The sequence below is a fragment of the Pipra filicauda genome, unplaced genomic scaffold, assembly GCF_003945595.2.
Source record: "Pipra filicauda isolate LSUMZ 115617 unplaced genomic scaffold, ASM394559v2 scaffold68_size4259465_pilon, whole genome shotgun sequence".
Taxonomy (NCBI): Eukaryota; Metazoa; Chordata; class Aves; order Passeriformes; family Pipridae; genus Pipra; species Pipra filicauda.
The window spans coordinates 173,738-199,157 of record NW_024104853.1 but is presented as its reverse complement, the minus strand read 5'-3'; the positions used below and the strand labels follow the sequence as shown (position 1 = coordinate 199,157).

The 25,420-nt window shown below is 40.8% G+C and overlaps 1 protein-coding gene across 7 annotated transcripts in view; it reads right to left on the bottom strand.

Annotated features, from left to right (window-relative positions):
* The window catches only part of PRUNE2 (prune homolog 2 with BCH domain), a 141,793-nt gene extending 116,650 nt beyond the window's left edge, over nucleotides 1–25,143 (bottom strand). For 3 of the 7 annotated variants that reach the window (XM_027722354.2, XM_039388800.1, XM_039388801.1), the window contains exon 1: nucleotides 25,020–25,129. In XM_027722354.2, coding sequence (XP_027578155.2) covers nucleotides 25,020–25,055 — 36 coding nt within the window. In that variant the 5' untranslated portion in view covers nucleotides 25,056–25,129. Of the gene's footprint in view, nucleotides 1–25,019 lie in introns of all 7 variants that reach the window. The other 4 variants (XM_027722351.2, XM_027722352.2, XM_027722356.2 and 1 more) reach the window with 3 other exon arrangements.
* Nucleotides 25,144–25,420: the final 277 nt, after the last annotated feature.

Genomic DNA, 25,420 nt, shown 5'->3' with positions numbered 1-25,420 from the left:
TATTAAGCAGAATGAAACAGTAGATATAAATTGACAAATTCACATATGAAGAGACACTAATGACTGATTAAGATATCTTCCTCAATGACAGTTTTGCTGAATCCTCTTAACACCAAAATGGGCAATTCATCATCCGTGCCAAATCTGCTGTCCTAGCTAATTCAAAAGACAAGAAATACTTTAGAAAAAGATACGGTTACAACAAATTACATTAACATTTCAACTTTACCCTTCAATATCTTCTCGTTCTATATTGAACATGCTATGGTGTATTTTTAATCTATGTAAAACACAGGTAACTCTGCCTCCCCCCACACAGGGACTTGCTAGATTTTCCCCAGTAGTAAAGGTCTTGGTTTCCAATTGAAGAGCATACTGTTAGGAAAAGCAATGTTCCTTGACTTCTATGCCTGCTGTAGTTAAGAACAAAGAGTACAACGGTAAGGAGAGATACGTAAGCTAGTAAAGAAAATCTGCTTGTTCTGAGTTACTTCCACTAAACCACAGAGCTCTGAGCTTCTTTAAATTCTGATTCTGAGGGTAAAAAATATCTAAGAGCACAAGATCTTTCCTAGGTCCTAAATCTCTGGGGGTGACCTCAACCAACCAACCAACCACGACAACAAACACCACTAAAAAAATCCCAAATCAAAGTAAATAAAAAGGACATATACAAGCCAAAATATCTAATGCAGAAGGCTGATCACAGCAGCCAGACCCACACTTTCCTACTGGTAAAGTCTGAGAACACTGGTAGGGCATCTAGCATTGTAATTCAACCCTACCTTGGCAACTAGCAACACAACTTACTCCACCACATGGACAAGCGTTATGTGCCAATAAGACAAATCCTGTGTCTCCAATTATGAGAATGCTGCAACACATGAACTACAATTTCTCTGTATCCTCAACAAGTTCAAGGTGTTAAAGGGATTCACTGCCCTTGGAGATACTGACCAAGCATCCAGATTAACACCTGTTACCACAGGAACAGTGGTAACATTAGAAACTTTGATGTCATGGCTTTTCAGTGTAAGGTCACTCTCTGTTCTCAATTTGATATTTCTTTAGCTTATCATTTCTGCTTAGTTAATTGCATAAATCTCAACAGATCAGAGGACCACTACACAGCATTTTGTGTAATACAAGCATTTATCACTGAAAGAACAAAAGGAAAAACTGAGTAGTTTTCTTTCCCTTATACGGGAAGCATGTACTGGCCTTGTGGTGCTGTTGAAAGGGTATGTGTTCAGCGTTAATGGAATTAGCAAAGTCTGTTAAAAATAAACACAGAGTAATTCTTTCCTTTCTTTTAGCAGCTAAGTAGAACAATAATTTCTCTTAGGATCACTCAAAGAGGATATGGTATAATGGCAACATAATTATACACAGTCATATTTGAACATTTAATCTCTAGCTGTAGATAGAGTTTATACGTACAAGCACCAACATATACTTGCTACTCCTGAATAAAAAAAGCACATAATGTCTTAAAAAAAACATACTGACTTAAGAGAGATTTGAGATTTTCCACTGCATGATTATTCAAATGTTATTAGTAAGACGTTTTCAACCTAAGGCGATTGAAGGCCCACACCAAGACCTTAAACCACCTTGTCCGGGAGCTGCTCTATGCTGATGACGCCGCCCTTGTTGCCCACACAGAAGCAGCTCTGCAGCGTTTAACATCCTGCTTTGCAGATGCTGCTGAGCTCTTTGGGCTGGAAGTCAGTCTAAAGAAGACTGAAGTTCTCTATCAACCGGCACCTCAGGAAGTCTCCCATCATCCCCACATCACCATTGGCCAATCAGAGCTCAAATCAGTCCAGCAGTTTAATTACCTAGGTAGCCTCATCTCCTCGGATGGTAAGATTGACGGAGAGATAGACAACAGGTTAGCAAAGGCATATAGTGCCTTCGGAAAGCTTCATAAAAGAGTTTGGCGAAATAAACACTTGAAGAAAAGTACTAAGATCAGTGTTTACAGAGCCATAGTGCTGTCTACTCTCTTATACAGATCTGAATCATGGGTCATCTACTGCCACCACCTGTGACTCCTAGAACGCTTCCATCCACGCTGTCTCCGTACAATCCTAAACATCCACTGGTCAGATTATGTGACCAATACATCTGTTCTAGAACAAGCAGCAGTCACAAGTATTGAGGCCATGTTACTGAGAACACAGCTGTGCTGGGCAGGGCAAGTCTCCAGGATGAAGGACCACCGTCTCCCTAAGATCTTGCTTTATGGTGAACTTGCCACCGGTCGCCACAAGAGAGGAGCCCTGAAGAGGAGATACAAGGACTCCCTGAAACAACATCTCAGCCTTGGCCATATTGATCACCATAACTGGTCTACTCTGGCCTCCAATCGGGAGGCCTGGAGACACACCATCTATAACGCTGCTGCTTCTTTTGAGAACGCACGCAGGATCACCCTTGAGGAGTAAAGACAACGCAGAAAGACTCGTGCCTTGCAGAATATACCACCTAAGGAGTCTTTCTGCTGTGCCTTCTGCAACCGGACATGCCTGTCTCGTACTGGCCTTTTCAGCCACCAATGCGCCTGCAACAAACGTGGGTAGAGCCTTTCCCAAATCTTTGTTCGCGAAGCCCAGTCATGATGAGTAAGACGTTTAAATTTATACAAACCCACAGAGGCTTTGTGATTTGAGTCATCTATTATACAGATGACTATGAGAAGCAAATTTTGAGAATGAGATCTTATAAAAATAGAGTGCAATGCCTGGAGATCCATATACACTTGCTGAAATCACATGAATACTGCATTCCTGTAATTTAAAGACCAACCTTACAAATACATTGTAATGATGTCCAACAATTTGGGGGACAGGAATGCTAATAATTATGCTTGTTAGTGTCACAAATAGGATAAAAATAGAAAGTTTAAATTCTACTTAACTTTTTTCTTTAAAACCAGTCTGTAAGATTTACAGATAGCAACATACATACATTTTAACAAAATGCATGACTTAAAGTAGCTGTTTTGTTATGAAGGGTATATCATGATGCATTTGGGCTGAGCAACATGCTTAAGATAACATTAGCAAGAAAACCTGCAGTTCTTGCTCTGCTGACAATTAGTCTGTGAAATCAATTAATGTGACATAAAGTGATAGCTGTACTTAACAATAAGACAAAACCTAACTTTAAGAGCCTTTTAAAAATGCATAACATGGGGAAAGTTAGTAACACACGAAATCTACACTTAACTGTCATCATGAAGGAATTCTCTTTTCAGGAATGCTTCATCATAAAAATCAACATTCAGAGAATGTAGTAAAAATATTAAATAACAAGAATTTTTAATTAATATGTAACACCTCAGAAAAATTTGCCATCCATTTTGGAAGTCTGAATACTTTGCAAATAGCAGGACACAGAAGACAGATACTACCACTGTCTAAGCACTTCCTTCATCCATCATCAGCCTTGGCTCATACCAATAGCATGACACTACCCAAAAATTAAACTAGCAGAGTCTCAGTATAAACATTCTGAGAGGAAAAGGAAGGGGAAGGGGGAAAAGGGACATTTCAGAAATTCTGTCCTAAGCAAACATAGCAGTATGGTATTTTCCCAGATACAAAGTATTATTGTTCCCAGACACAAAAGTGCCTTTTTTAAACATTATGTAAGTGCAACTGACTCTCCAAATACCAGATTTGACAATATGAATTACAGTTCAAAGTGAACCTCAAATTAAAGCTGTAGAAAGAACATGAACCTTGGTAGCTTTCTACAACAGTATTAGTATGTTTCTCCTATTTCCTCCAAAATCTCTTTGGTTTTGCCACATAGTGTCAAGCTGTACTAGTGCTACTTACTTTAGTATAAGTTACTTCACCCTTTTTTCAAGCTTTACAAATTACAAAGATCCCATCTCTAAGTTACCAAAAGTTTGACTTCACTTTTCACTCCTAAATATCTTCCACTTTTTAAAAATACTTCTACATTTTATGTTTTTGACGATTTATACATTTTTATGAAGAAACAATTTAAATGTCTGTGGTGGAACGAAGTTACAGTAACCTCTATGTAGCACAGTTTTACCATCAAAAGGTAAGAGCCTTAAATTATGGATACAGAAGTGCCCACAGGTATGAACTCTGGACATTTTACAAGTTGAGAGTAGGTATGTGCATGTACATATTCATGTAGGCATGCCAGCTATGTTCAGACTATCCTCCTATTTAATAACATGGAATGAGAGAACTACTTCTATGTAAATTTCTAATACTTTAAAGATGAGGAATACCTGCTTAGGTATTAACACTCCACAAAGAAGTTGTGTACAGAGAGGAATCTTGGTTTCCATCCCCACCTCAAAGGTTATATGGTCAGTCCTTTGCATCATTGCTCCAATGCCCCTCACTACCCGGACTGCCTAACTAGAACTAGTTAGGCCCAACTCCATTCCCACCCTTCTGCTGGTTTCCTGGCATAGCAGCTGTGTGGGTCTGAGGACAGGGACAAAACAGGTATCACAGCTGACTTACTGAGTATATTTACCTTAGAGATTATCACAAGCTTAAAAAATCATATTGCACTGATGTTCTGTGTCTTCCTTTTTCTTCCCACTGATAGCAAGTCCAATTCCAGGATTTTTAATTAAATAGCAGATGATAAGGAGCTAAAATCAGACCTGTTGATTCCCTCCTTCTGGGACACTTCAAAAGATGCACTTCCAAGAGATGTGTTTTAAGAGAAAGAGACTAGACAGCTTTAGTATTAGGTGCTGGATGACAGACTGCCCTGTCAAAAATAGAAATAACACTGTGGTTTAACATGGCCTTCTTCAGAAAGAAGAGAAAAAAAACTTTCTTCCCACAGATGATTTAGCAGCAGAAGCTATGAGCACCATAGAGGATAGGGAAGGGAAACCCCATCTCTCTGTGACTGGAAACACCCCACTATTTTCAACTGACATTTGGTTCCCTAGATTAACACTACTCTCTGGCCTCCCATACAACTATCAAATTTATATAGGTGTTTGTGAAGGAGCAAGATTCATGATGGGAGAGGTTCCAGGCATGGAGAAAGACATACAGTAATTGACAGGACTTTATTATATGGACTTTACCGTTATTATGTGGTTTCAGATATGTGTATTGCATTGTATCCACACTACACAGTGCACAGCCTGGCCATGCCCGGGCTTGCCAGGAGTTTGCCTGCTCCCTGCTTCCCCGCTCCCCTCTCTGATAGGCTGAAGAAGCTGCAGAGAGAGGAGACAGTTACCATTCGCCCTTTCCTTCCCTGGTTCCTCCCATGTTCCTCCCCCTTTGCCTGTGTCCCTACCCCGATTTGTTTCCCTGTTTGTCTGTCTCATGCTCCACCCCATGCTCTAGCCCTTTCCCCGCCTGAACTCATAAAACCCCGGCACGCCTCAATGAAGTGTTCCATTTGCACCTTGTCGGGGTTGACAGAGAACCTGTCAGCAGCCTGGCAGTTAGTGACGAGGAATTTAAACAACTTTTAGGAAATATTTACTGTAATGCCGGACGGAACAAACGTAAAGGTCACCAATCAAGATGTGTATAGTGTCACCAATAGCATGTCACAGCATGGACAGTGTCTTCAGTGTCACCAATAAGAGTGTGTGCAGTGTCTACAGTTTTTTATGCTTGAGACTTTCGACCAATTGTGTTGTGGCACGATAGTGTACAAAGAGTATAAAAAAAAACACTTGAGAGCAATAAACAGCTTCCTGTTCACCTTACACCTGGACTACGTCTGATATCTGTGTCACTCTGGCCGTTCTGACATTAACAGCGACATATGGAGACGCCAACGTGATTGCAACGTTGAAGAAGGATTTATCTCCAACTGCGGAGCTGCCGTGACCTCCCTCTTAAAGGGGGAAAGAGCAGAGATTTTCTCTCCTAGAGAGAGATTGGACCTGTGGGGCGAGGCACGGGGGGAACGGAGCCCGGTGAAGCTTGAGAGCGGGGTTGGTTCCCACCAAAAGGTCCGGACCTGAACTTTTTCGAACCCTCATTAGTTAAGCTAATGGGGGTGCCACCGGGGACTATATTTTAATGACAGGACAGCATATAATGAAGGAGGAAAGTGTAGTTCTATCTACGTGGAAGTCCTCCTTAACCGAAAGAATGTCCAGGTTGCTGAATTTAATTTACGACGTGTGCTGTTATAGTACTGAAAATAAGGCTTTGAAGCTACTATGTTAAGTTGCATTTCGTGTGTTTGCCTAACACTTGCTCCGTGAGACTTTGAAAGATTTAGAAGAGTATGGGAGGCAACAATCTATGCAATAATTCATACAAGAACTAAAACTTTGAAATGCAGTTGCCCAGAAAGATAAGCAGGTTGCCGATGTAACAAATTGTCCTTGAACTACACCTCCAAGCAAAAAAAAATGCAGAAAAATTTAACAATTCACTCCTGGAGACAGAAAAGAAGTAAGGACCCCCCCCTCCATTGCCACTGCTGCAGAAAAAACAGTTTTTCCACCAGATAACTCCACCGAGAAAACAACTAAGAAAAGAAATCCAAGTCAAGATATATAAGCGAATGGAGAGGGACAGAGATAAATTAGAACAGTGGGGGCTGGGCAGAAAACAAGACAGCAAAGCCCATCCCTGTATAAGCCTTCGAACTTAAAAGTCAGCATCTACCTCCTTCTCTTGCTTCTTCACAGCCTGAGTTACTTATTTTTTGTTCATGTACTAATTGGCTGTTTTAGTCTCACAATGTGTGTAAGATAAAACACAGAAAAATATGCAACAAATCAAGTTTGGTGTCACGGAAGCCCGAAGACGACAATCCCTACCGGGGAGTGGAAAGAAAAGGGGGGGCAAAAACTGCCTTCTGATATTCCTTTTAATTCTCGTGTTAACTGTAGTGTCTGTGGAATGTGTTTTTGTGAGCTCACAATATTATTGTTACTGTGTGTGTATGTGAAGAAACAAAGTTCTTTGCCAGGAGAAAAAGGAAAAAGAAAAGTAAAAAGCCTTCCCTCGAAAAGATTCAACCTTGCCAGGGAAAGAAACAGTGTATTTCACATGATAGAGATGGTCTGTTGCTTGGTAACTAAGTAAAAACTTTATTCACTCCCTCAGAGCTGGGAGGGGAATGAAAATATCCTGTTTTGTAGAAATTGCAACTTTGTAACCTTCTGATTGGAGAAAGAAATTGTCTTACAATTTCATAACATAGTCTCACTAACTGTTTTCTGAAGTTGTTCATTAAACTAAGCAAAATTGTTTTAAAATACATACATAAATGCTCTTATGAGCAAAACCCTAGTTTAAAGCAACCTGAGTGACTTTTACTGTGGCTTTGTGTAAATTGCTAAAGTTGAAAGCTACTTTACGAGTGTTAACTTCTTAAATACATGGATGTAAGTTAAACTGTTACACCTATTTTGTTTAATAAGATGTTTAAAGTTTTCACGCATATCCCAGAAAAATATATAAAAAAAAAAAAGCTTGAGGAAAATTGTTTACTGTATTTCTTCTTGTTTCAAAGGAAGAATTAAAAGCTCTTCATATTTTACAGAATCATAGAATCCTTGAATATCTCAAATTGGAACGTATTCATAGGGATCATCAAGCCCAACTCTCTGATCCTTGTAGGACTTACCTAACACTAAACCAGATGACTCAGAGCATCATCCAGACTCTCCTTGAACCCTGACAGGCTCGATGCTGTGACCATTTCCCTGAGGTGCCTGTTCCAGTGACTGACCACTCTCTCTCCCAGTGAAGAACCTTTTCTAATGTCCAATTTGAACTTCCTCTGATGCAGATTTGTTCCATTACCTTATGTCCTATCACTGCTCACCAGAGAAAGATCAGCAGCTCCCCTTCCACTGCCCCCTCGAGGTCTCTCTTTAGCCTTCTCTTCTCCCAGGCTGAGCAAACCAAGTGACCTCGGACATTCCTTGGAAGTCTTGCCCTCAAGGCCTTCAAATTTTTCCTTCAAATCAATGTGAAAATAGAGTATTAAGAGTACCTTATTTTTTTAACAATGTTTGTCAGAAAGACAAAATCTTATGCCCATACAATATGGGCATAAGGAAAGCCTAGTTTCCTCTTTCTTTAGAGGTGCAAATTTATGCAAGAGGATAGTATTTCCAATACCCATGAAAGATTCCAACTGGACCAGTCGTATGCAATAAGGTCTCAACGCTTGCCACCTTAGGAATTTTCTTGCCTGTCTCAACAATTTCTACATGCAGACTCCCTAAGGTTTGTGCTTCTCTCTGTGTGTGCAAGTGACAGAAAGTGTGAGTGCATAAGCAAGTGAACTAGGTGAAAGTGGTAATTTAATAGTATGGATTAAGTGAAAACTGGTAAGGCTAGGATGCCAGGTTGGACAGCTACATTCAGTGTTAACAGCTCCCTTCTAGTTTCTTCTGCCTTGCCTCTTTTTTTTTTTCCCCTATAGATTCCTAAAGGATCTATATAGTCACTCAGGAAATGTTAAAATCCAAACCTGTATGTTAAAGCAAGTCCTACATTCTCACAATGCAATAAATAAGTCTGTGACAGACTTTCATGCATTTGAGAGAGATGCTTACACCTTACAATGCCAGGAATGCAACCTATTATGTTACCTTTCATGTTTTCAGATTGCACAGAACATGTCAGATTACTACTCCAGCTGTAATTTCTGCTACTGTACTGCAGTTCAAATCATATAAAATATATAAGTATAGCCAATTCTGATTTATGGAAGCAAAGAGCAGATTCTGCTCCTACAGACTGCTGCTAACTCAATATTTGTAATTATGATGAGGTTGTAAAAGAAGCAGCTAGATTCTAATCACTACGTAACATGGTAACTATGTTGCTTTCTCCACAACATCATCAAACAGCACTGATCTAGAGTCTGGAAATTCAAAATATGTGAAGACTTAAATTCTCACTAGCTCAAAAGGTAAGTGATTAAGCACTCAGGAAACAATGGAGGACACATGTAAATAAATGGGTCTAGAAAGATGTAGAATGTCTTTCACATCTTGTTTAGCATCCATGCTTATTTTCCAGCACAACAAAATACAAAGAGAAACAACCTCAGAAGCAGACAGGATGATCCCTCTGGTTATCTAGCAAAGGAGAGCATGTCGTAAAGTAGAATAGAAAATGGCAGTTCATAAACAATCATAAGATGCTCAAAAGAACAAATCTGTACCTCATTGGTTGGCACAGATGGAAGTGACAAACTACAGTATCACAAGCACTGACAAAGAACCACAAAGTACTTATATTACAGAGCTCCGAAACCGCTGAAATTTACTAGGAGGCTGTACTTTTTTGTACACCCCTACTCCTAAAAGCCATATGACAATATCATGGCTCTGCCTATTGAGTAACGTACTGCATGGAAAGGAGAGAGAGAAGAAAGAAGAAAGAGGGAGAGAGAAAAATAAAATAAAATAAATATATAAATAAAGATCTCGTTAGTGCCCTGTCTTTGGAAGCTACAAAGTTGTGGAGAAAAGGACACAAGAAGGTAAGGTCATCTCCTTATTGCTGTTTGCATTAAAAGAGAGTATTTTTATATTTAATGTTCCATTTTAGCACACTGGAAGCACTCTCATCTGTTTTTCTCAGTATAAACACAAACTAATGCTAAGAACATTGGCATTAATCTGTAGTTTCACTACTTTAACACACAGAACAGAACTTTAATTCCCAACCTAATAGAACGGTTGCAAGGCATTTGACAATAAAATCTCAAGTTCTACAAGAGGCTTAGGGGGAAAAAATCAATAGTAAGCCTTGAAGTTTTCTCATGCAGTGGTTTCTGCCATCATAGACAATTTGCTAAAGAGACACATTCAGATTATTTTATATCGATACAGATACAGAACACAGAAGTAGCATGTAAACTGTTTCCACAAAAATAAACTATATACTTTAACTTGTTCTATTTTCAAGAAAATCTCATCATTTCCAGTCAGAGTTCCTAGTCTTCATACTTACCTAAACTTAACTAAAAGTATTTCTTTAGATCAGTTCATTTTCTCTATCAACTGTAACTTTTGTTTTACTAGAGAATATGTAAACAAATTATCTTTTCAGACCATGAGACTGTAACTGGTCAGGGGCGAGGGGGTGTGAGGGGTATGTGTTAATGGCTAGTTTGTTTGTTTGGGTTTTTTAAATGAAGGCTCAACACTTTGATATTGAGACAGGCTCATACTATAAAACAACTGTTGTACAAACTTTGCAAAACAGATCAACCAAAATACCTCAAACCCAGCCCCAGAAATCCCTCTTCCACTGTTTAAAAGCGGACAGTTGAAAACTTCAAGAGGTGAGCAAATAGCTGCTAAGATTAGATCACTTAACTCATTTGCACATGTGATCTAAAACAGGATATAAGTCCATGTCTCTGGAGATGAAAGACTAGAATTCCAATCTGCACCACTCTCTCATCCATGGAATGAAGGCTTTAACGCATTGTTCTGCCACTTGAATAAATGCAGCCACTGCCTTCGCTTACTCTTAAGACTGTCAGTGCTGAAGTTCTAGAGTGCATCAAATTTTCAAGGGAGGGAAGCAACTCCACATTGTAGCATGGAACTGTTTTGATATAAGTTTATATAGTTAGCCTCTCAGAACATGCAGAGAACAAAGAATTGTACAAAACCATCCCACACCTCTTCCTTTCATATACAAAACAAATTTTATGTAAAAAATAGCCAAGATGCATAATTTTAAATCTGGTTGCAGCAACTGCACACTTTATCTATCATTAGCCTCTACAGTTCCATCATATCACAAATGCAAAAATTTCCCTTTGGGGTGGTAGGGAAGAAGTATAAAATCTCTTACACTGACTATGCCTTAGTGATATGATTCAGGCTATAAATGCCTCACAAATTTAATGATTAATTAAGTTTGAAGAAAAAAAACAATCTGTAATCCAGATTGTAACTTGATTACAGTATTTTTGTAATTAAGGTAAATTGTAATTAAGGTAAACTTGAATTACAGTATTTTTGCTAGTCAAAACATTACCACACCTACTATTTCGAATAAGTCAAGAGAAAGAACATCTAAGTCCACCTGTGCAAAAAGGGAAAATTTTTTTTTCTGCACTACAGTTATTTCAATTGAATAAGTAATTGCCATTTTCATGCTTGTTCAAATAAAAAAGCAAAAAAAATAATTGAAGAAATACAGAACCAAATCCAAAAACAAAGAGAGGCCAGAAGTGAAACAGTGGGGTTGAAATCATATCTGGTGTTTTAACTTCATAAGGCTATTCACACATGTGTAAAAAACAGGCAGGAACCTGGCAGGTTAACACTTCCATGATTTCATATAGACCTAAACATCCTCTTACAGACACGATATACAGGTACATCACATACAGCCGCTTGTTCTTCTAAGTAATGTGACAGCCCAGGATACAGCTGAAACAGATTTAAACTAAGTAAACATATATGAAACTTACGCAGACTGCATACAGGCATTGTCAAAAAACAGTAGTTAACTTTTCCAGCAAGTTAAACTATCACTGCACTGCATCTGACTCGGCTGTTATATAGCCAGGCCTGCAAATGACTTTGACTGAATATTAAAACACTTATTAAGTTAAAGAAAGGCTGCTGAGTCAATCAACTGATTATTTGCCAACTGTCTATATTTAGGACTGGCCCTCCAAGTATTTAAAAGTTTACCACCAAGCAGAATATGCCTGCCTCTGTCAGCGCTCCAGATATTTCCACAAGTTTTAAAAGTATAGTAGTAGTTGAAGAAACAATTTAGAATTTTCTTCTTCCCTAACAATTCATCTTTGATCAGGATTTTTTAATCACTATTTGTACACGTGCAAGAAAGTATTTATTAAGAATGATAATTCTTATGCTCTGTATCACAGTGCAGCACAATAAGATTAATCATAAAGGAAAATGTCACTGCAGCCTGATGGTGTGTCACTCAGTGAAAGGCTACTTTAGCAGCTAATTTAGTTATTTAGCAACAGAGACTGTATATAGAGTCACTTCCACACAGAAGACTAAATCAAAATCAAAACTGTTCCAATTACAAACAGACATGCACACAATTATTGCTATCAAAATGCAGCAAAATCAAAATTTCTTAAATAGGACAAACTGGGTAAATCATTTCAGGTACATGGCAAAATCTCACTGTGCTCTAGACAGAACTTTTAATAAGAAGGCTTAAGACTAATGAATTCAAGCTAGAGGGGAAGGTACCGAAGCAGGTTATGACTGTGCAAGATGGAACTGGGCCAATGCATTAGGTCTATTAGGCCTACTACACATTATTCAGTTACTGTCAAACAATAAAGTAAACAAGGAAGGAGAACTATCTGACGTCATCCAGACATCACCATTTTCTGAAATGTTCCTAACCTTTTCACTGTCCGTCTTCTGTCCTTACTGTGCTGCAATATATTCATATCTCATTAGAACAAGTGGTATCATTCCAGTTATTAGGGACTGTGATTGGTCTTACTGTTGATGGCACCATGCTCCCTTTTGGAGAAAAAGGATGTAACAGGAATGTTATGAAGTCACTTAAACTTGAAGCCTCATCTCCCTCAGGACTCCAGGCTGGCAAATGGGACTTCCATGCTGTTCCAGTCCTGCCCTTTCCCCAATAAAATCCCACACCTATTCCACACCTCCCCAGCATAAACACTTTATACAGTCCAACTCAGTATGGCTAAAGCTCAGGTTTTACTCCCTCTCCTTTTATTATACCTCTCACAGAAACATATATAACAGATACATAGGGATTAACAAAACTATCCTACATGCAGATCCAGCCCATAATCTTGGCATCACATTCAGTTTAGACACACACATCTCGCCTATTGCAAAGTCCTGAGGGCTTGTTTAGCTCACCAACTTTTCCTATTTACTCTCATCTCACAGCTAACACTCTGTCTATCATTACCTGATGTGATGTTTTAATCACATAAAAGTTATTTAGATTTAGCAGAAGTAACATGGCAGCTTCCACAACCATGCTGTGGGAAGCCTCGCCCTAGCATTTGGCTCTGACTCTGCCATATTGTCTCTGTCCATACAGACCTCTCTCTTCCAGCTCTTCTTGCTCCAACACATGAAAGAGAATGCCTAAACTACATTTTAAAACATTTTTAAATCTTTCTCTGCTTAGTCTATCATTTCCTATTCAATAATGAAATGCTAACTTTTATCTCCAGCCAGTCAATAGCAGAGAAATGGAAAGGGTAATTAGATCATCTCATTTCCTCTGATGTTGCCCCTATACTCAAAGACGTTTCCAAACCTCAGCATCTTCCATTTTATGTTACTCCTACTCAAAACTGCCCTTTGCCACGATGCCTTTGAATTTTTAGGATTTTTAGCTTTTTGTAGGCTTTAATGTAGCTGTATAGTCTGTCACACTTTAGAATTGTAGTCAAACACTCACCAAACCCTTTCCTCCATTTCATATCAAATTTTCTAAATTCTTTAAGCTTGTTTAGACTTCTTTTCAAGGTAGGCCTTCATGCTGTTTAAGGACATTTGCACCCCAGGCCTGAACAACAAGATACCATCATAGTCAAAGCAACCTTCAAGCCTGGAAACTTGAAGCCTGCAAAAACAATACGTGCTGTGAAGAAGAGGATGATGAGGAAGAAAGGGGTCTTAGGACCTTGACCTCCAACCCAACTTCCATGGAGGCGTGCCTGGAGGGCAGATCTGGGGGCAGGTGGTTCTTGGATAGGACCATAAATTGTGGACACGGGGGCCATGCACCATTCATACTCCTTGCTCCTGAAGGCCTTCATTAAAGAGTTGCTCTTATCTAATCTCTATTAAATTTGCCTGGAGAGTCTTTTCTGGCTCCTGATTTTAAGGCAATAGCCAAAATTCTAACAAACAGGTTAGGAAACACAAATGTTACCACACCTACCTATTACCACCATACTACTACTTTGGATTTATCTGCTTCCTCCACTATGTTTTTCAGCTTACTTAATGGACTCTTCAAGACAGGCATTGAACAGATTTTTTAATGTAGTACATAATCTAGCACAACAGAATTTCGGCCACACTTAAGTAATAGTATGGATAGTGTGATATCTTAGTAAATACCCTACTATACCGCACTGAAATGCTTATTGAATTTATTTCTATGTAGAACAATGTACAAAGTATGTCAGCTACATATGCAATGATTCAACACCCCAAAAGTTAATCAGGATAGAATTTGGCTTAATCATGATTAATATGATGTGCTTCACCTCCCCCAATGGAAAATGTACAAATGTGTGCTTTACTCCTCTGTTTACACTCTTTTTTTTTTTTTTTTGAAAAAGGAAAAAATATCATTGCACCAGAGACTGATGAAAGGCAAGGTATGCAGGTTATTGTTTAAAAATGCTATTTCTGTCCTCCAAAATGATGAAAATTCGGGAGGGGGAAGCATTTTAATTCTCAGCTTCTGCTACTTTTTGCAGTCTGTATGGCTTCAGTGGAACTGTATGAGGTTATTAAATCCTTAAGGTTATTAAATATTTTCCTTACAACTACAGATTGCTTTTTAAAGTAGTTTTACATATGTTCATCCAATTCAGGTTTTATTTTGGTTTCCTTATATGGAGAGGCTTCCTCTCCTTCCTTGGGAAACTTCCTTCCTAGCTAAAAGACCCCATTTTCAGGAAATATTTTCTTTATTAATTGTTTTGCAATTATTTATTTATACCTATGTACATGAATGAATGATTCCTTCCTTTCTTTGCATTGCTTTTAGTAACCCCATAGATCCAGACTGCTCTCATGTCTCAGTGCAGCAGTAATTTAATCAAGTTTTATATTTAGTTCATTTTTATTTTTCTTGGAAGTCAAATCTTCAAATAATTTTGCTATGATTCGCTGAATTCTTCCTCCAGTTAAGAAAGACTTATAGTTATATGGTACCCATAAGAGACTGAAGTATTCCACTTTAAACTGTATAACAATGATGAAAAACAGAGAGAGAAAGTCTACGGGACATAACTTTACCTAATAAAGATGTGTGTGTGTGTGTGTGTGTGTGTGTGTATGCATAAACATATAAATGTCTACTACTGTCTTGCTATGGGATATGAAGACTGTATCTCCAAATTGCATTTTTAAGACATCTTTCACCATTCATGCATGCCTTATTTGCATTGAAGTGGCCCCTGCATCCATCTCCTTCTTCCTACTTCATGCTCTCTGTTTTTCTTCCCCATATTGAATGTATATTTGGCATTACTCTTCAACAGAATTTCACAAAAATTTTTTCTAATCATTTTGCTCAACTCTGTAAGCCCTGTAATAGCAGTGTAACTGCTCAGCAAGTTTCACAACTATTCTTTGGTTAAATATTTACCTCAAAATTATATTGGTGCAATGTTTACACTTTTTTTCCACATTACTAATGAATGCTGACTCTGTAGTTCACACTGCATGGTTTCTTCTGACAGATTTAATTAACAAAAGGTTAATCAGCTCTAAGACTGATTCTACAACATTTCTAGGTGTATGTACAATTTACATGTGAGTTTTCCAACTGAAGTCAATATCATTACTCATACTCTTTATTTCTGTACATACTGTAAGTGCCCTGCTAAGTGGAGTCAAGTCCCCTGTGTGCTGCTGGATTAATGGAAAGAAGATACATAAGAGGGTAAGACTTGATTCCTTGTCTTAGTGCTTGAAAGCTTTTTTTCTCCTTGGCTTGGACAGTTTAGCAATTTCTGGAAAATAACTTCTGCTTTGCTTCTGTAACATCTCTCACTTCCCATAAAGCCACAACTTTATTCCAGCTAAATCAAATATTATTTTCAAAGCAACCACTGCCTATCACTGATAAGAAAACTCCAGACAGGGAAATAAAAGGCAATATGAATAATTGTCTAAGTGACTTGACTTGTTTTAAAACTGTGGTCACATAAATCTACTCATGTCACGCCATCACTACTAACTGTTCTTTGAACTTCTTTGCCTCAGAAACAAACACAACATTCATTTTTTGTATCTATCGAACCAATGCCTTGAAGGTCTTTTTTACTATTCTCAAGGGCATCTCCCTGGTGGAGGGCTTCCCCCTCAGTCTCGAAAATGTCCAGTCATGCAGTACAGTATTTCCCTGTCTAGGGGCTTAACTCCCCATTTGTCCAGTGTGTTATCCTGTCAGGCTTAACACTGGCCTAGAATTATAGTCTCTTTTCTTATATCAGCAAGGGATTAAAAGAACTGAAGTTTTAGAGAGTTTGGGTTCTTTTTTCCAAATGCTGTTAACTGCTAAAGATGACACAGCATTTAGAAAGATCATTTCCCCACCTAATCTGCTATTCTCTGCAGGAGAAGGACCATCTTTCAATTATTAGTTTGAAGCAGTTTTCTGTAATATTGGATCAGTATTATCTACGCATTAAGCCCTTCCCAGGGCTAATTCTGTTCTTTCTGATTTCCCTGAAGCCAACATACAAAGCATTAGGCTCTCCATTAAGCACAGACCTAAAGTCAGGGGAAAAGCACGGTCTGGCAGCCCTTGGTCTCAGCATCTCACGGGGGAATTTTGATTTTTTTTTTCTTTTTTTTATTCCTACAGCTACTTTCTTGGGAGACTCCCTTGATTCAACTTCTCACAGTCATTCAGCTTCACTGCAACAGCCTGAAGAACATGAGATTACTTGAAAAATACCAAACTACCTGCTGCAGTACACAGTATTTCACAAGAGAGAATTACTAAAGAAATACTTTCTGAATGTTTAGTTCTCTATTTAATTGACTAACCTTTTGATAATCAGTCTGATAATCATTTTGAAGTTACACCACTGAAGACTTAAACATTTGATTTATTTTCCTAAAAAATTATACAAAATTATGTATTGACTGATCAGTCACTCTTCTCCAACCTAAGAGCTTAGCTGCACCTGAGTGTAATCCAGAGAGATCAGTAACATAATATACTGGGGAAAATACAGCCAGTGTTTGTGAAGTATGACTTTTTTGTACAAAATTGTTTAGATTTCATTCTTGAATAATTCAACAAACTTGCAGAGAAGGACAAGCAAGTCAATGCATTGTATTTGAGTCTTCAAAAACATTATTGAAAAGTCTAGAGGCCAGTAAAGAAACTAAATCACTAAAGAAAAAAGGGGTGCAATGTTCTCATGACATAGTACACAATTAAAATTAAGAAAAAAAGGACAGGAACAAATGGTCAGCTTTTACAATGATAAAATAACAATGAAGGATTCTCCACGAGAATATGTGCTGGGATATGTGCTGTACCTCATATCCATAAATAGTAAATAATATTACTTCCAGTTGGACACCCAGGCAAATAATGAGGTGAAAAAAGCTGCAGACAATACCAGATTATTTAGGAGAGTCAAATCTAAAACTGGCTACAAGAACTGCAGAAAGGACTCACAGCACTGAGGGACTAGGTCATAAAACAGTAAACAGAAACAAGGGCCAAGAAGTGTAGACTAGGGAAAACGTCACATGTCCCTTTTTTAACTGTATTGAGGTACTGTAGACTGTCAGATGAGCTTTAAAATGGGTACTACACAGAGAAAACATCTTGTATTCGTTTTACCTGATACTCCAAAAGCATCAGAAAACTGCTTTCTGACAGTAAAACAGAGTAAGTACAACAGCAAGAACTCTTAAGAAAATGGAAAAAAATAAGATGTTGTTATACTACTGTCAGTCTCTTATGCTGTCATGACTTAAATCTGACAGGCAGTTCTGGGTTCCACGACTTTCAAAGGGTTAATAGAATTATAAAATCTTCAGAGAGAGGCCACAAGAATGAGCAGAGTGATAGAATTATGCTCATGTATGAAGGAGCAATAGAAAACCTTAGCTTGGAAATGTCAGAGAAGACAAGGAGGGTACGGTAATATTTAACTAAAGAAAGAAAACGAAGAAAAGAATATTCAAATAGAAGAATTGTGGAAGACACACTAAAATTGTCAGACAATTTAAAGCAAACAAACAGGGATACTGGCCCACTCAGACAGAGCACCTGACAAAACTGTAAATCATAGAATCATAGAATCAAGAGGGTTGGAAAAGACCTCTAAGATCATCAAGTCCAACCCTTGATCCGCTACCACCATGGTTATAGACCGTGGCACTAAGTGCCACATCCAGTCTCATCTTAAAAACCTCCAGGGACAGAGAATCCACCCTAGGCAGCCCATTCCAATGTCTGATTACTCTCTCTGTAAGAAATTTCTTCCTAATATTCAACATAAACCTCCCCTGGCAGAGCTTAAGACCATGCCCTCTTGTCCTACTGCTGGTTGCCTGGGAGAAGAGACCAACCCCCACCTGGCTACAACATCTTTTCAGGGAGTTGTAGAGAGTGATGAGGTCACCCCTGAGCCTCCTCTTCTCCAGACTAAACAACCCCAGCTCCCTCAGCCTCTCCTCATAGGACTTGTGCTCCAGTCCCTTCACCAGCCTCATTGCTCTTCTCTGGACCTGCTCCAGCACCTCAATATCCTTCCTGAACTGAGGGCCCCAGAACAGGACACAGTTCTACAGGTGTGGTCTCACCAGTGCTGGGCAGAGGGGAAGAATCACTTCCTTGGATCTGCTGGTCACACTGTTCCTGATCCAGGTGAGGATGCCATTGGCCTTCTTGGCCACCTGGGCACACTGCTGGCTCATGTTCAGCTTCCTGTCAATCCAGACTCCCAGGTCCCATTCTGCCTGGCTGCTCTCCAGCCACTCTGTGCCCAGCCTGTAGTGCTGCAGGGGGTTGTTGTGGCCAAAGTGCAGGATCCGGCACTTGGTCTTGTTGAACCTCATCCCATTGGAATCAGACCATCTCCAGCTTGTCCAGGTCCCTCTGCAGAGTGCTCCTGCCTTCTAGTAGATCAACACTCCCCCCTCAGCTTGGTGTCATCTGCAAATTTGCTAATGGTACACTCAATGCCCTCATCCAGATCATCAGCAAAGATATTAAAGAGGACTGGGCCCAACACTGATCCCTGGAGGACACCACTAGTGACCGGCTGCCAACTGGATGCAGCACCGCTCACCACCACTCTCTGGGCCCGGCCCTCCAGCCAGTTCCCAACCCAGCACAGAGTGCCTCTGTCCAAGCCTTGGGCTGCAGCTTTTTCAGGAGTGTTGTATGGGAGACAGTGTCAAAGGCTTTGCTGAAGTCCAGGTAGACACATCCACAACCTTCCCCTCATCCACCAGGTGGGTCAAGTTGGTCAGACAGAACCTACTCTTCCTAAACCCGTGCTGGCTGAGTCTGATCTCTTGTCCATCCTGTAGGTGTTGTGTAATTGCACTTAAAATGATCTACTCCATAACCTTGCCAGGCACTGAGGTCAGGCCTGTAGTTTCCTGGATCCTCCTTGCAGCCCTTTTTGTGGATAGACGTGACATTCACCAACTTCCAATCATCTGGGACCTCCCCAGTGAGCCAGGACTGTTGGTAAATGATGGAGAGTGGCTTGGTGAGCTCTTCTACCAGCTTCCCCATCACCGTTGGATGGATCCCATCTGGTCCCACAGACTTGTGAGGATCCAGGTGGCTCAGCAGGTCACTAACTGTTTCCTCCTGGATTACAGGGGGGCTATTCGGCTTCCTGTCTCTGTCTACGAGCTCCAGAGGCCAGTTGTCCTGAGGACAACCTGTCTTACTGTTGAAAACTGAGGCAAAGAAGGTTTTAAATACCTCAGCCTTTTCCTCATCTTTGGTGACTATGTTCCTCTCCATGTCCAGCAAAGAATGGAGGTTTTCTTCCTTCTCCCTCCTTTTGCTACTGATGTATTTGTAGAAGCACTTCTTGTTACCCCTAACAGAAGTGGCTAGATTGAGTTCAAAATGTGCCTTTGTCTCTCTAATTTTCTTTCTACATGACCTAACTATATTCCTAAACTCTTCATGAGTAGCCAGCCCTTTTTTCCATAGTCAGTACACTCTCTTTTTTACCCTAATTTTCTTCAAAATCTCCCTGTTCAGCCAGACTGGTCATCTTCCCCAACAGGTCACCTTTTGGCACACTGGGACAGCCTGCTCCTGTGCATTCAAGACTTGCTTCTTGAAGCATGTCCATCCCTCCTGGACCCCTTTGTTTTCAGGGGCTGTTTCCCCAGGTACCCTCTGAACCAGTCTTCTGAGTAGGCTGAAATCTGCCCTCCAGAAGTCCAGGGCAGAAGTTTTATTGAGGGCCCTCTTTGCATCCCTGAGCATTGAAAACTATTATTTCATGACCACTGTGCCCCAGATAGCCTCTGACCACCACATCTCCCACCAGCCCCTCTCTGTTTGTGAACAACAGGTCTAGCAGGACCTCACCCCTTGTAGGTTCATTTACCAGCTGGAGCAGGAAATTATCCTCTATACACTCTAGGAATCTCCTGGACTGCCTCTTCTCTGCTGTGTTGAGTTCCCAGCAGACATCTGGCAGGTTAAAAGTCGCCCACAAGAACAAGGGCTGGCAATTTTGAGACATCCACCAGCTGCTTGCAGAATAATTCATCACCCTCATCATCCTGGTTGGGTGGTCTGTAACAGACTCCCACCAGGATGCCTCCTTGTTGGCCTTCCCCCTGATTCTGATCCACACGTACTCAACCTTATTGTTACTGAATTCAAGTTCCACAGAGTCGAGAGACTCTCTAACATATAGAACCACTACCCCTCCACTACTCCTACCTCACCTGTCCCTTCTGAAGAGCTCATAGCCACCCATGGTAGCACTCCAGTCATGTGAGTCATCCCACACGTTTCCGTGATGGCGACTACAGCACAGTTTTCCTGCTGCGCGATGGCTTCCAGCTCCTCTTGTTTGTTACTCATGCTGTGTGCATTGTTGTACATGCACTTGAGCTGGGCTGCTGATTTCAGTTCTAACTCTGGCTTTCCACCCTCAGGCTCATCTCTGGAGAGCCTGGTTTCAACTCCTTCCCCCTTCAAACCTAGTTTAAAGCCCTCCTGATCAGTCCCACCAACTTAGGGGCTAGAGTCCTTTTGCCCTTGCTAGACAGATGAAGCCCATCTGACTCTGGCAGGCTTGGTACCATAGAATTTGCCCCATGGTCAAAAGAACAAAATTCTGCCAGTGGCACCAATCCTTTAGCCATCTGTTGATAACATGGGTTTTCCTACTCCTCTCCTCATTCATCCCTGCTACTGCAGGAACTGAGGCAAACAACACCTGTGCTCCTGTCCCATTAACTAATCAACTCAGTGCCTTGAAGTCCTTTTCAATTACCCTGCCACATCTTTCATTAATATGCTGCTGCCAGCCTGGACCATCAGCAGTGGATAATAATCACAGGGCCAGATTAGCTCAGGGACTCTCCTACTAAGAGCCCTCACCTGGGCCCCAGGAAGGCAGAAGACCTCCCTGTGGGATGGGTCCATTCGGTACATAGGGCCCTCGGTTCCCCTCAGAAGGGAGTCACCAACTACAACTACCCTTCTTTTTTTCTTTATAGCTGTGGTTGTAATCCGTCTGGTAGACAGGGTGCAACCGGAAAACCCTCCAGACAGATCCTCTTCTTGACTGCCCTCTGCCTGGCTCTCCGGGTCCAGGTCCTGCTTTTTAAGGTCATCGTGGGAGGTGATGGGGGTCAGGAGGAGATTCCTTTACCTCTCTGATCAGGAGGTTCCATTCCTCCCCACCTACTTGGTTTGCTCCATCTGCCTGATGGCAGGAGGGGCAGGGCTTCACCGTCTCCTCCTGGACTTCTTTTCGGGTTGAAAGGGTATGACTCCACCAGTCTATTTCCCTTTCACTCTCCCTAAAGCTTCTTAGCCTCTCCACTTCTTCCTTGAGCTCTGCCACCAGGCACAGGAAATCATTCACCTGCTTGCGCCGTATGCGGGTGTCTCTCACGCTGTCCTCTGGGATTTCATTGAAGGTAAAACACAAAAAACCAAACACATAACATAGCCAAATATGTGGAAGATGGTTCTAGCTGTGGCTAACATAGTAGTTGAGCTATACATTTTGAACCAAGCTTTCAGCACTTGTTCAGCAGGCCTGTGTATTCTATGGCTTATAAACCCCCACTAGACAAGACAGAACGCTGGTTTAGAAGCACCTTTGGCCTCATGTAATCTCACCTATTCTCACATTATTACTAGACTTAAGAAAAAAATGGGGAAAAACCTGCAGGACTGAACCATACACATCAAAAAAGTGTCAGTAGGGCATCTTTTACATTCTGTCATGTTTTGCCTTATAAACACTTTCCTTCCTTGGTTTTACATGGATTACATGTAACAATTTTAAAGATTGTTAGTGAAGATTGCTGAGGATGTTTTACCACTACAGGACAAGCCACAAAAGCAAAATTCATTGTTCTTTAAGAAAGAATAGTCTAGTGGAGACTTTATTATTAATAGATAATACGCAAAGAATTTTCCTCTGTAAGAATCAATGAAGGTACATAATACAAGAGTCTTAGAAAACAAAAAAAAAGTGCATGTCCTTTGTGTAGCACACTCTGAGGCTATAATTTCCTCCATGTAGAAAAACAGCCTTGAATAATGTTGTGGCTGGATCCAGACCCAAACGAATGACGAAGCACTTGCAGTAATAGGTTCTCCTGCACCGTCTGGAGCAATTGTTCTTCTGGAGCTATTGCTCATGAGTAAAGAAAATTTTCCTTTACTCATGCTGAATAAGTAACTATATAACCAGTGCACTGTTATCAGTTTAACCTAAGAAAATTACCTATGCTGTGAAATACTAGCACTGTAAGACTGGCATCATCAGGCCTCTGAGATACAACTGTAGGGCTTTTAGCATCTTCCACAGACACAGCTGCAGTAGCATAACAAACAGCAGCTCGCTTATTCTGAGCCATTAACCCATTTACCTGGGCAGCTTTAACTTCCATCAGTGGCAAAACAAAGATAGCCTGTTGTTTGTCCTCAACTCAGTCTATGGCTACCTTGTACCAGCTGAGAAAGATTCCCCACAATAGGCTTGACCAAGCCAGAAAACACATCATCAACCCTCCACGTAGCAGAATGCAAATCCTGAATTACTTTGGGTTATCATTTTCAGGCTACTGTAGTACAAACTAAACTGGCAAATTGAAGTCAACCTATAAGATTTATAGATCTGTTTTGAACTGAATACACCAGTGCTCAGATGCTTCTTCCCCAGCCATGCTCAGCTGACATGACCATACAATGAAACATCACAGTCAGAAAGACACTTGCCCCGACAATACTATGCTCCAAAACATGGCTTTCCCTCCAATGATTCAGAAGGTACAAAGAGAATTCTGCACTTTTTTGAAAACCCCCATTGCAGGAATTAAAAGGGCTGTGCTATTGTGTGTTCAGTTAATCAATTAATTATTTAATAATTATCTAATTAATATTATCTACAGATTATATAATATCCATTCTCCTCGGGCCTCTCCAGACTAATAGTTTTCTAGACAACACCTTTTTGACTATCAACAGATATTCAGAAAGATTAATGCAATACTTGCTTTTAGAGGCAAAATCAAGTTGTTTTTAATGCTTGGTACTTATTAGTGGGAACCACTATCATTGCATAAGCAATGTCTATTAAGTAATATCACCTACGGTGTACTTGAGCAGAAAGTTTGTCAAAACCAAATCTCCAGCTCAAATTTCACAATACATGAAATGCTGATGAAAAAACATACTAAGTATTTGTAACTGCACTGTGCACTATCTTCTAAGAGGGCTACCAAAATTCAGACTGTGTACACAAAAACATAAGGGACATACTTTATAAACTCTTAAAAATACATTGTATAGCAACTTAGTTGGCACGTGACCAGGATGACATACTTCATGTTTACTCTCGGCATTTGCCAGTTAAATATTAAGGGAGCCATTAAGGAATTAATTTTCTCTTCTATTCTGCCAGTCCTCTAAAAAATTATTTAATTCTCTGATTTCCAGCAATGCATGACAAAAAAAATGATAGTATAACAAATCATCCTTTACAAATCATTATATATAGAGAACCATGTTAGTCAAAGAAAGAACATCTTAGGTTTAGGATTGCTCATCCTCCACAGATTCATAACAGGTCTACAAAACTGGGAAGGGCCTACACTTTAAATTATCAACAATGAAGTTCACATTTAGTTATCTACAGCAATCTCAAAAGGGTGGGGAGGGAACCCTGTAAGCACATACGTTCCAAGTATGCAAAAATACAGGACAAAACTAGCAGCCGTGGGATTTTATTTACAACCCATTATTACTCCTATAATTGAACACACTTAGAGCTGGGATAGCTAGCAGGAACGCAGGCTACACATGAAAGGTAACAACTCGATAAAACTGAGTTTTGCAGAGAAAATCAACCCTCTTTATTATAAACAAGCTGGCCTAAGACCAGTTTGCACTGCACATAAGAGGGAAAAGAGCACTAATTACTTGGGGCTAGATTATCAGGCAAGGTAATAAAAATAAATGCACTGCGGTTTTAGCTCAGCCCGACCATCAAGTCCTTTGAGAACAGGACCTATATATATCTGAAATTCCTAACACAATGTTGAATACCTATGGCAAATAAGACACAATTATGAAGCTGGACCTTGATAATCTTTCTATTTTTCTCAGTTATTTTATGTCTTGCTTATGGAAACTTATGCCCTATTGCTAGTGAAATTTAGACCACACAAATAACAGACTGTCACTGACTTCTCATAAAACTATTCCTCCATTCAACTATGAAACTTGATGCATCTGAAAGTCTCTACAAATGTGCAAATGATCCCAAAGCGACATGCTGCCATTCCCTACGTGCCTGCCAGATATGGGTTCGTATATTCGTACAGCAGAGCATTATTCAGCAATAACCAGATGGCAGAGAAGGTGCGAAAAGATAACGCATCCCCAAAACACACCCCAGCCGATGCTAAGCTCACTAGCCCCATAACTAGCCCAACGGGGACTAGAGCACTGTTGGAGCTCTCCTAGAAGTTTCGGGGAGCACCCGCGGGGCCACAGTTACCGCAAGTCGGGCGAAGTTCCGCGCCCGCTGCCCCCGCCGTGACTCACCAGCTTGGACTGGGCGCGCTGCAGGAACTCCTCCATGGCGCCGGAGGGCCGGGCGGCCGGGCGGCCGCGAGCAGGGCAGGGCACAGCCGAGCAGAAGCAGCACTGCCGCCCCGCTCGGCTCCGCGACTCCCGCGCCCTCCGCAGCGGAGCAGCCCCGCCCCGCCCTGCCCCGCGGGCCGTGACGTCAGGCCGTGCTGCAGGGGCCGCGCGGAGCTCCGCGAGGCGCGGGGCGGGCGTCCTGGGATCCGCGCGTCCTGGGATCCGCGCGTCTTGGGATCCGCGCGTCCTGGGATCCGCGCGTCCTGTCATCCGCGCGTCCCCTGGTCTGCCCGTCGCCCTCCTCTGCGCGTCCCCTGCTCTGCTCTTGCATCAGGCCCCGGAGAGCAGCGGTTTGCTCTGTG